Here is an 11,042-nt window from a genome sequence, read left to right on the forward strand (position 1 = left end):
TCCCGCCCTCTCGACGTAGCACTTTGCGCCGCATAGCACTTAGCTCTCACAATTCTGGTTGGTTTGGCTCTGATACCAACTGTGACGCCCCTGGGTTCACACAATGCTGCAGTCCTAGGTGAAACCAAGAATGTCAAACTTGTCATGCACCACACCGTGCAATAACATGTTTTACCATCACAATTCTATCACTCTAGTAGAGTCAATAACAGGTGTAGGTACAAAAGCAAGTAAAAGATAATACAAGAGATAACTGATAATAATAATAATCAACTTAATGTCTCATCATCTAACAAACAGAAACACATAGTCAAAATCTGAGTAGGTAAACTGAAATACTCAATAAGTCTCAAATACAAATATCTGACAAGAAGGAAACAAGGCACACAACCTTTATAATTTCTAGAACAAGACTCTCAAATGTCTAAACACAAGTCTACTGTGGAACTCAAAAGAAAATATATAACTAGCTAGACAGCTGAAGCTAAAATGCATCGCCATCAACCTGCGACTCTCCGGGCTCCTGGCTCGTTACCTGAAAGGGGGAGGGACAACGAGCGTCAAAGCGCTAGCGAGTAACATCACAACCAACCCCAAGGGAAAAGGGCTCGTTGTTTATGAAAATACATATAATATATAATAGATCTAAAATCATTGATCTTACAAAAGAGGGTTTTAGTATTTAGAAATTCACAACACGAGAATAGGTACGTCGAGCGAAATAATCCAAACAAGGAAACCCTCATGTATATACCTTATATCTCAAATTTGTAAACTCCTAAATACCAAACCCAAGGTTCTAGTACAGTAACAATGATAGAAGAAATACAACAAACACCAGAGTATAATTACAGTGCTGTAACATAGCCCACATGAACATCATGTTATTACTTACATGAATGTCATGTCAAAATCTACATAAGAGAAATATCAAAAGCTACATAGTTATCATGACGTGAACTGCTGTCTGATAGGCACATGCATGGTTAAGAACTATGTCCGATATAAGAACTAACTATTATAGTTTCCAAACTCATGGAATAAGTGACAATTGTCCAACACGAGGACTGAGAGGGATTATAGTCCAACACGAGGACTTCTATGGATTATAGTCCAACACGAGGACTGTAGAAAATAGTAAAAGGATCGCTACGATACATGTAGTGAAATCTACTTATCAACCTCACAACCAATTCAGTATATAAGTCCCAACTTTATACCCTCAAGTCATTTATCATGCATGGACACATAGTGGGACTAATAACCAAGGTCAGGTGATCCAGGCAAACCCTCGAACATGAGTAAAAATACTCAAATACACAAAACAGGAAAAAATACAGCAGAGAGTTCGGCGGTCGACCGATCCGGTCGACCGAACCCTGACACGATTCTGGCGGTCGACCGCTAGGCATCTCGGTCGACTGACCATACATCGCGGTCGACCGGATAAATGTTGCGGTCGACTGAACAAGCGTCGCGGTCGACCGAATAAACTTGGCGGTCGACCGAAGCCCTAAAACGAGCTCAGCGGTCGATCGCACCGGTCGACCGCCAAGCGGACAGAAACCCAATCTGGGTTTTCTGTCAGCTGCTAAACCTGAAACAAACTTTTGAAATTTTCTACGATAATACAGATCTAATGTCTCTATAAATCATACTGTAGGAAAACAATAAATTTTAAGCATGTAAACTATAGTCCCAACATTCTAAATACAGAGAAACGAGATCAAAACGTTTTGATTACAGTAAACATGATTTAACTTTTGTTTAAGCAAATTTTCAGATCTAAATCTTTATAAAACCCAACATTTGAGAGCTCTTGTAAACTGAAACTTTTGATTCTTGCTAACCATATGTAGAGAGTTCATTTATACAAAAAAAATATCATTTTGGCTCATCAAAACCCATAAAAACTCAAAAGAAAATCATAGAAAACAGGGGTGAGGGATTGGGCGAGATGGTACTCGCCTTGGGTGTTGACGAATGCCCTAGATCTGTAGTAGGTTGATTCCTTTCGCTGGAATTCCAGAATCCCGCTGAAATTCCTCAAGAACTCCCCCAAATCACCAATGCCAGCTAGGGTTTTGAGAGGGGAGAGAAAGGGGGCTAGGGTTTGAAAACTCAGATGATGAGAGACTCTCCTGGGTTGAGTTGGTGTATATACTAACTCCCAAACCCGACCCGAAACCTAAAAGACCAAATCAAAACCGTAAAAAAGATCCAGCCTGGAAACTATCTGACCGTTGTGCGGTCGACCGCGTCGGTCGACCGCATCGGTCGACCGCGCAACACAAAAATACCTGCTGCTTGTTATATCACAAGCTGGCCAAAACTCTCGATTTCTCTCACTTAAAATCACTTGTTTGGTTCTCAAACACAGATAATTACATTCATATGACATATATATGTGTATATATATGATTATTCATCACAAGGAAAATTTTACTATTAATAATTCACATATATTTATTGTAGAAATTTTCGGGGTTTTACATTCTTCCCCCCTTAAAAGAATTTCGTCCTCGAAATTCGGAAATCATGCGAACTTGAAATATGAACTCTTAGATAACCTTATAGAGATATTTACACTTAACGATCTGAAATGATAATATTCTCGCTCAAATCCTAATCTAGTGGAACTAGTACATCGGGCGAAAAATCCAAACAAGAAGCATTTCAAAATATTTATCTGACATACCGCTAAGCGTCTTAATATGAAGGAGTTTCAGCATAAATGAAAATCTGGAGTACTCGGTACATCCCTCATATAAGTCCTTTTCACTATCTTCTAGTAACTCCATTATTCGCTTTATTTCTGCGGAGGAATGCATATCATCAATATTTTCGACACTCGCGACACCTCCTACCTCTTCGACTTCAACTTTGTTATCATCTTCACTTTTGTCTCCAATATCATCCTCGACATTATCATCAACATCATATTCTGTAGGTCGAGGAAAAATATCATTCAACAATGTTTCTGTGTCATCTATTCGTTGGCCACCGGACGTACCAACATGCATATTTGGATCCTCATCTTCAGTGATACCCTCCCCATGCCAGTTCCAGTATTTATATTTCTCATCAAAACCTGATTTTATTAGGTGAATCCGTATATCATTTCAATTCAGCAGCTTCAAATTCCTACACCTATAACAAGGACAGTACATAGCACCGCTTCTTAAATTTCTCGGAATCATTTCCGCATAACGCATGAAGGCTTCACATCCCTCCTTGTATCGTGTGTCGTGAAATCTACGATGCCTAGGGATATCTATCCATGACTTGTCAGGAATTATCCTCATCTGTAAATTATATATAAATATTAAATACGATTAGTCTCACAACTACTAATACATCCATTACTCTTATACATTCAACACACATCAAACATACGTTCATATATCATTTAACAATATGAATATTTATCTACATAAAATATATATAAAACGTACGTAGAAACTAATTACACTAATCTTGCGGCTGTCATAGGAAGGCTTTTATCCATTAAGAATATAGTAGTGCTTACATCCAACTTCATATACTTTGTATATTTTCATTTCTTGAAAATTTCGGCAGCACCTACCCGCTGTTCTCCCTGTACACTGTGCGGATGTTATTATGCGTATCAGTAATAACCCGAAACGCAGAACAACATACACTTATTGTACACTGAGAACAACGAATAGGTGCTGCCAAAACTTTCAAGAATGAAAATATACAAAGTATACAAAGTTGGATGTATGCACTACTATATTCCTAACCCGTCCGAGAAGGACAGATCCAATAATTACGAATTTCAGTTCTAATTTTTTATTCCTATAATATAAAATAAACGCTCATTTTTTGGAGAAAACTTCGTCTCCTACCCAAATCTGAGTCGTATATCATATATTATAAGTCCAAATAATTGGATGTAATTATTGGACGGAAGTCTAGGGATAACGTTATTTTTTTATTCACCTAAATTGGATTATAACACATTATAAAAATTTATAATGTGTTATATATCACTCTATTTTTTACAAAAAATTATTTCACATATTTTCACATCACAAACTTAAATAATCACACATACTTATAGCACGAATGAAACTTAAATGAGTTAGGGTTTATAAGTGTTTAAAACTCAATAATGATAACTAGTGTTGTTCAAATGAATTAACATGTATTTAATTAAGTTAGGATTTTCAGAATTGAACTCGTTTATTTTTCAACATAATTAGGGTTTTTAACCAAATTCAACAATAATTAATAATAAAATTGAAATTTCTAAAGCTCAGTAGAAAAATCATACCTTTTAAACTGATTTCCGCAACGGACACCGCCGAAGGAGGGGGGGTCGGGAGGGGGCTAAGCCGGATTGGGGAGGTGGACTGTCGGGGGGGACTGGGGGAGGTCACATGGCGATGCCGCCAGCTCGGCCGCCCGAGGGGAGGGGGGCTACGCGATGGGGGGAGGGATGGGGGGCTCAAGGGAAGGGGGGGAGGGGGAGGGCTGGCCGGAGGAGGGGGGGGGGACTGCCTCGAGGGGGGAGGGGGGGATGGAGGGGTCGAGGTAAGGGCTAGGAGGGAGGGTTGCCGAAGGAGGGGAGGGGGGCTGCCTGAGGGGGGGGCTGCCCAGAGAGAGGGGAGGGGGGGATGGAGGGTCGCAGGAAGGGGGGAGGGGGGAGGAAGGGCTGCCGGAAGGAGGGGGAGGGGCGGGGCGCCGAAAGGGGGGAGGGGGGGATGGAGGGGTCGAGGAAGGGGGAGGGGGATGGGGGGCTTCCGGGAAAAGGGGGTGGCGGAAGGAGGGGTCCGGAGGGGGGCGGAGCCGAGGGGGGGCGGGGGGAGGCCGGAGGAGGGGGAGGCCGGAGGAGGGGGTTGGTAGGGGGGAATGGAGGCTCGGGAAGGTGGACGCGAAGGAGGGGGGGGTTGGGATGGGGGGCGGCCGAGGGGGGCGGGGGGGGAGGCCGGAGGAGGGGGATGGAGGGGAGGAAAGGGGGACGGGGGAATGGGGGTTGCCGAAGGAGGGGGGGGTCGGTGAGGGGGAGGGCTGCACGGAGCGAGGGGGAGGCGCGGAGGAGGGGAGAGTCAGGGAAGGGGGTCGGTGGGGGAGGCGGAAGGAGGGGGGTCGGAGGGTCGGGAAGGGGAGAGTAAGAGGGTTTTGAGAGAGAAATGGGGGGGGGGGTGGCGGCTGATTTGCCCTAGGCAAACTTGATAGTTTGCCCTAGGCAACCTAGACGGAATTTCCGTCTAGGTTAATTCCGTCTAGGTTGCCTCAACCTAGACGGAATTTCCGTCTAGGTTGCCTCAACCTAGACGGAAATTCCGTCTAGGTTGACTAGTCAACCTAGACGGAATTTCCGTCTAGGTTGCTTCAACCTAGACGGAATTCCGTCTAGGTTGACTGTTCCGTCTCGTTTGTCAAACTAGACGGAATTTTCCGTCTAGTTTGATCCAAACTAGACGGAACAATCTAGACGGAAATTTTCCGTCTAGTTTGCTCCAAACTAGACGGAATTTTTTTCCGTCTAGATTGTTCCGTCTAGTTTGGTCGATTTTCTACTAGTGAGAATCCCAGCATAAATTCCATAACCAATCTCAGTAAGGCAGAGCTGAAAGAGCATTGAAAAACCAGATGGTTTCTAGACTCAGCCAAGCCATCACAAAGCACACATCTATTATCCTGAATCACACCAAATTGTTGTAGTCTCACCTTAGTTGGCAATCTGTCAAGACAAGCAAGCCAAAATATAATTGAGTGTTTATGGATATTTAATCTGCTCCACACCAAATGAGACCAATTTTTCTTCTCAAAATCCCCATCAAGCACATTATAAGCAGCAGTAGAGCTAAACTCAGGTGGTAATCCTTTTTATTTCCAGTTCCCTTGCACAAGTTCCACACAAAGCATAGCATCACTTCTAAGTTCAAGCAATCTTTTAAACATCCAAGAACATGATGATTTAGGAACAATCTCCCAAAGAGTGGAATTTCTGAGGTAATAGCCGTGAACCCACCTCACCCATAAAGAATCCTTCCACTACTAAATAATGAGGCATCCTAGACGGAAATTTCCGTCTAGGATACCTAGAATTCCGTCTAGAATGCGTATTCTAGATGGAATTCCGTCTAGAATACGCGTCTAGAATGTTTCAGTCTAGAATGTAGTATTCTAGACGGAAATTCCGTCTAGAATGCATTCTAGACGGATTATTATAGACAGAATTCAAAACTGTCTAGAATACATCCTAGACGGATTATTCTAGACGAAATTTCCGTCTAGAATACTACATCCTAGACGAAAAAAAATTTCGTCTAGAATTGTTATCCTAGACGGAAATTCTGTCTAGGATGACTATCCTAGACGGAATTTCCGTCGAGGATGTTTCTAATTTTTTTAAATTTTTTTTTAAAAAAATCAAGTATTCTAGACGGAATTTTAGCATCCTAGACGGAATTTCCGTCTAGGATGCTATGCTACAGTAGTTTTTTTTTTTTTTACAATTAAGCCAAAAAAAAATGAAACATCACACCAAAGGAATAGACTCAAAACAATTGCTGGAGGAAAATGCCCCCATTTGTAACTAGGTAGAGATGAAAATCTTCCGAGTATTCTGCCAATATCAAGATCCAATAGACTCAAAACAATCATAAAAGAAATCTAAAAGGCTAATATAGCCTCAGTTTGAAAATAACAGGTGGTCATACCAAAGGAATTCTTATTAAGTTGCACAGAAGGGTCTGCACATAAACTTGAAGAAGCTACATATGATTATTCAATCTCATTGTACATCACATCAGTCCACAATATCTCAGAAGCTACGACTTACACACCAATTTGCACACGCATAGACAATGCAAAAAGACAACAATATATGGCGCATATATAGCACATACACATATCAAAAGAAGCTTCAGATATCACTCCTACTCGGCTTGTTTGAAACCGGAATCACCTGCAGCAATCAGTTAAACACACCCAAATTTCCAATTAATTACTTTCAGATATCATGTTTTAACCGCCCACTCCAAAAGAATAAATAAGCATATAATCATAATTCTAGCGGAATTTTAGAAAAGCTAAATTAAAAAATAATAATAATAAAAAGAAAGATGGGTTATATATACCGTAAGCTATTCCCTTCCCTTGTCCTGAGCTTTTGCAGATAACCCCAACAATTCGTTCATGCTCTGCACAATTAAAATATAAAATCTTAAAAATCCTCAAGCATATCAAGCAGAGTGCCCAAAAGGATATTTGTAGTTTCCTATGTGTATCAGAAAGCTCAGATAAGACTGCAGCTTCCTAAAGCATAGCCGGAAGTTAAATAAAAAAAAAAGAAAACAGTATCTATATCTATCAAGCTTCAAAGTTCAAAAATCTATTGAGACATAAACTAAATAATACACTATCTAAGCTGAGACTCCTACATTCCTGAGTAAGCATAATAACTATGTTCTCTATGATTTAAAATATTGTTCATACTAGCCATTTGTATAAACAGAACTCTACTAATTTTGACAACTCGATGTTTACATGGCTGAATGTGTTTACACGTCTGGTGTTTTTCGAATTTGGACTCGAATACTTGATATTTGATAAATATTCATGGATGTTCATATCCTATACAGATGAAACAACCATTAAAAGAATAACTCACCACCCAACCAGAACCTTGCAAAGCAGCTTCTTCTGAGTTCATTTTTTGCACTAGAGCTTCCATTGAACCAAACTCTGTGTCAATAGCCCAACCAAGTGCACCATGTGGAGGTTCACCACCTCCCTCCTATCAATCATAAAAGCACTATTCTTTGTTGGGCCGAAATGAATAAAAGAGAACCAACTTACATTGACAGGCTTGAGATTATTCCAGAATACAGAGTGATTGATATGACCTGCAAGAAGGTATCACAGTAAGCTATATACAGAAGTGTGATAATGCAAAATGAATTCAGCCTCATACAAGAAGTATCTGGAAGTTATTGTGTACGGCTATAAGAGCAGGAATATGCTAACAAACTATCAAGAGAATTGAGCTACATCTAGCAGAAAAATTTCCTAGATGACACAGCTTCAAATATATTCAATTCCACCAACATAGGATAAACAGCTTCCAAGTTCCGAATGTTCTTGATTGCAATTAACTTTTGCACATAGTGACACCAAAGGTATATATTCAGCTTCATGGATAGAAAACAACTATCCATCTGCCTGTCCCCAATCAAGTTCTCCTATAATTCAATTGGGCATGACAGGGCTACAATAGTGTACTCTAATTTTCAAGGCTATATGAGTCTCATCATATGATTCAAAAAACCAACAAAGCAGAGCAAACTCATAAAGTAGCTTTATTTAAATTTAGAGTAGCTTGTTTTTTCTTGATTTCCCAACTATACGACAATTTTTTAGAGGTGAACCACGGGAGCACAAGACATTGTAAGACCTTTAACATTGCATATGGACAAACATTGGATTGTGTAGGAATTTACCTTCCTTAAACCACCTTCTCTCATGGACAATTATATATTTCCTTATCATGTTCTAGAGCTATTGACTCTATTAAGATACTCAAAAAGCCAAATCTTAATGACTCAAATGATGATTGTACCATAAAATATTAACGCTTGTAAAAAATAATCTTAATTTTATCATACAAAAACTGGCTTTGAACTAAAAATACATCAAAGATATTAACACACAGACAAAAATGGCCTACTCCTGAGTAGGTCCGGAACATTCATCAAAATTGTTCGCAAAAGACACCAAGACTCTTTCCCCCTAATACAGATTTCACCCGAAACAGAAACCCTAGGTTCAACAAACCCGCACAATTCGTAGATCACAGAAACAAACCCACATTTCCTGCCAATAAACCTAAAACAATCCAAGATCTACTGTAATCCAGCAAACAAACACAATACGAGACCAAAACAGGAAAAAATTCACAGATTTGAAACGAATCGAGGAGATTCAGCTCACCTCATGCTTTGATAGAGGCTTGCACTGCATTAGCTGCGTGATCTGCTCGTCGAGGTTCCCATGCGAATTGGATGATGGAACCGGATCTATACTCATCATCTCCTCTAAATGTTAACGAATCGAATCGAAGAGGATTTAACAAATGAGGCGAATTTGAGCGAGAAAAACCCTAACCCTAGCCCTAGCCCTAATTTCGAGCCGTTCCCAATAAGAGGAGGTGGGAGAGGTGGAGAAGGGAGAGGTGGTGGAGGCCATGGATGGAGAAGGAGTAGAGGGGGAGAGAGAGGTAGGGGGTGAGGTTGAGGAGGGAGAGGGAGAGGAGGGGGAGGCAGTGGAGGGAGGAGTAGGAGAGGGGTTCCTCAAATTATGGAATTTGGGGATGAAGTATTCGTTTTTGGGGGGAAAAGAAGGCATTCGCGGGATTATTGGGTAAATTTTATTTTTAAATCGGCTAAGGGGGTGTTTGTTTCAAATCCCAAAATTTATGGATATGGATTTCACCATAGAATTTGAAATCCTAAAATTTTTTGTGGGTTTTGGGATCTCTAAAATTTTGTTTGTTTCATTAATATTTTAGGATTTGGAATACTATAATTTGTAATATTTTGTTTGTTTCATCAATATTTTGGGATTTGGAATACTATAATTTGTAATATTTTGTTTGTTTCATCAATATTTTGGGATTTGGAATACTGTAATTTGTAATTTATACGTATAATTTATTTTATGATATTTATTATATATTATTATGCAATATCACATACTATATTATATAATAGTACAAAATATATATTATAATATTATATAATATTTTAATAACATATATTATTATATAATATATTATATTAATTATAATAGATATTTTTTTATCCATTATATTATAGTGTATTATATTAAACCAATATAATAATATTAAACTAATATAACAATATTATATATATATTATGATATAATATAATATAATACTATAGTTTGAAATAATATAATATATTATACTATAACATGATACCTTTTAATATATATTATTGTAATTATCATGTAATATATATAAGACAATATTGTCTTAATATTTTATAGAACAACCTAATTTTTTGAGTAAAATTAGAAATATTTGGAAGAGATTTTCACGAAATTTAAATATTTTAATACTTATTTTGTGAATGCTTTTATCATATAAAATTTTATTATAATTAGCATTAATGTTTAGTTTATGGTTTTTAATGAAGTCTATCGATGATTAGGAATAAGATCCATATTTTAGCCACTTCTAATCAATCGTCTATGCTTATTGGTTTTAATTATTCCTTTTACTATTATAATGCTATTTTAAGTATTTTTTACTTTTACAGCACTATACTTTATTAGGTAAAACTTTGTTTCATGTCGATTTAAATAACATGCATATTCCAATTGGTTTTATTTTGGTTTCGTGTCAATTCAATTATCAGCATAAAACTTAAAATTGAGTGTAGCCCATTCAAATAAATATTAAAAAAAGATAAATAACCGCCATATTAAATTTTAGAAACATAAATGAGCAAAAGTTATCAAATTAAAATCAAAGAATAAATTTTAGTAAAAAAATAAAATAAAAATAAATAATTACGATACTTAAGTGCTAAGGGCCCGTTTGGATTGATTTTTTGGAGGTGTAAAATGGGGGAAAACTGTCAAAAATATCAGCTTTTTGGCAGCTTTCTCTTAAAATCGTCTTTTCTCGTTTTACGGCTCTAAAAAATCAATCCAAACGGACCCTAAGCGCATAGAATACAGTATCGGAAAACATAAAACTCGTTTTCCATTCTTTGGCGTTTTGCGGGTCAAGGAACAAGATTTGCAAATCTAGCGGTATGGATTTCCAACGTGAAAACAGCAGTGTATTGTCGCATCAAGCCAAATCAGGGAAAAAGCAAGAGGTCAAAAAAATTTCAAAATCTATAAGGGGGTGTTTGTTTCATTTTTTTTTAGGATATAGGGTGGATTTCAAATTTTGGGATGTAAAAAGTGATTTTTTTGAGTTTTGGTTTTCCTTAAACTTTGTTTGTTTCACTTTTTTTTTTGGATATTGAATCCCTAAA

At 38.1% G+C, this 11,042-nt stretch overlaps 1 protein-coding gene across 1 annotated transcript; it reads right to left on the bottom strand.

Moving 5' to 3' along the window:
- LOC109837506 lies at positions 6,696 to 9,099 on the bottom strand. Its single transcript, XM_020405789.1, has 5 exons — positions 8,965 to 9,099; positions 7,834 to 7,880; positions 7,646 to 7,719; positions 7,113 to 7,175; positions 6,696 to 6,940 (listed from the first exon to the last, which is right to left on the bottom strand). The coding sequence occupies exons 1-5, from the start codon at positions 9,061 to 9,063 to the stop codon at positions 6,912 to 6,914; spliced, it is 312 nt and encodes a 103-aa protein (XP_020261378.1). The 5' UTR covers positions 9,064 to 9,099; the 3' UTR covers positions 6,696 to 6,911.

Source organism: Asparagus officinalis, chromosome 4, assembly GCF_001876935.1.
Source record: "Asparagus officinalis chromosome 4, Aspof.V1, whole genome shotgun sequence".
Classification (NCBI taxonomy): Eukaryota; Viridiplantae; Streptophyta; class Magnoliopsida; order Asparagales; family Asparagaceae; genus Asparagus; species Asparagus officinalis.

Coding starts and splice junctions, on each gene's coding strand:
- LOC109837506 (XM_020405789.1), bottom strand. CDS start 9,063: ATGATGAGTATAGATCCGGTTCCATCATCCAATTCGCATGGGAACCTC. Junction 7,720..7,833: donor ATAATCTCAAGCCTGTCAAT/GTAAGTTGGTTC, acceptor CTATTGACACAG/AGTTTGGTTCAATGGAAGCT. Junction 7,176..7,645: donor TGCAAGGTTCTGGTTGGGTG/GTGAGTTATTCT, acceptor TTAATTGTGCAG/AGCATGAACGAATTGTTGGG.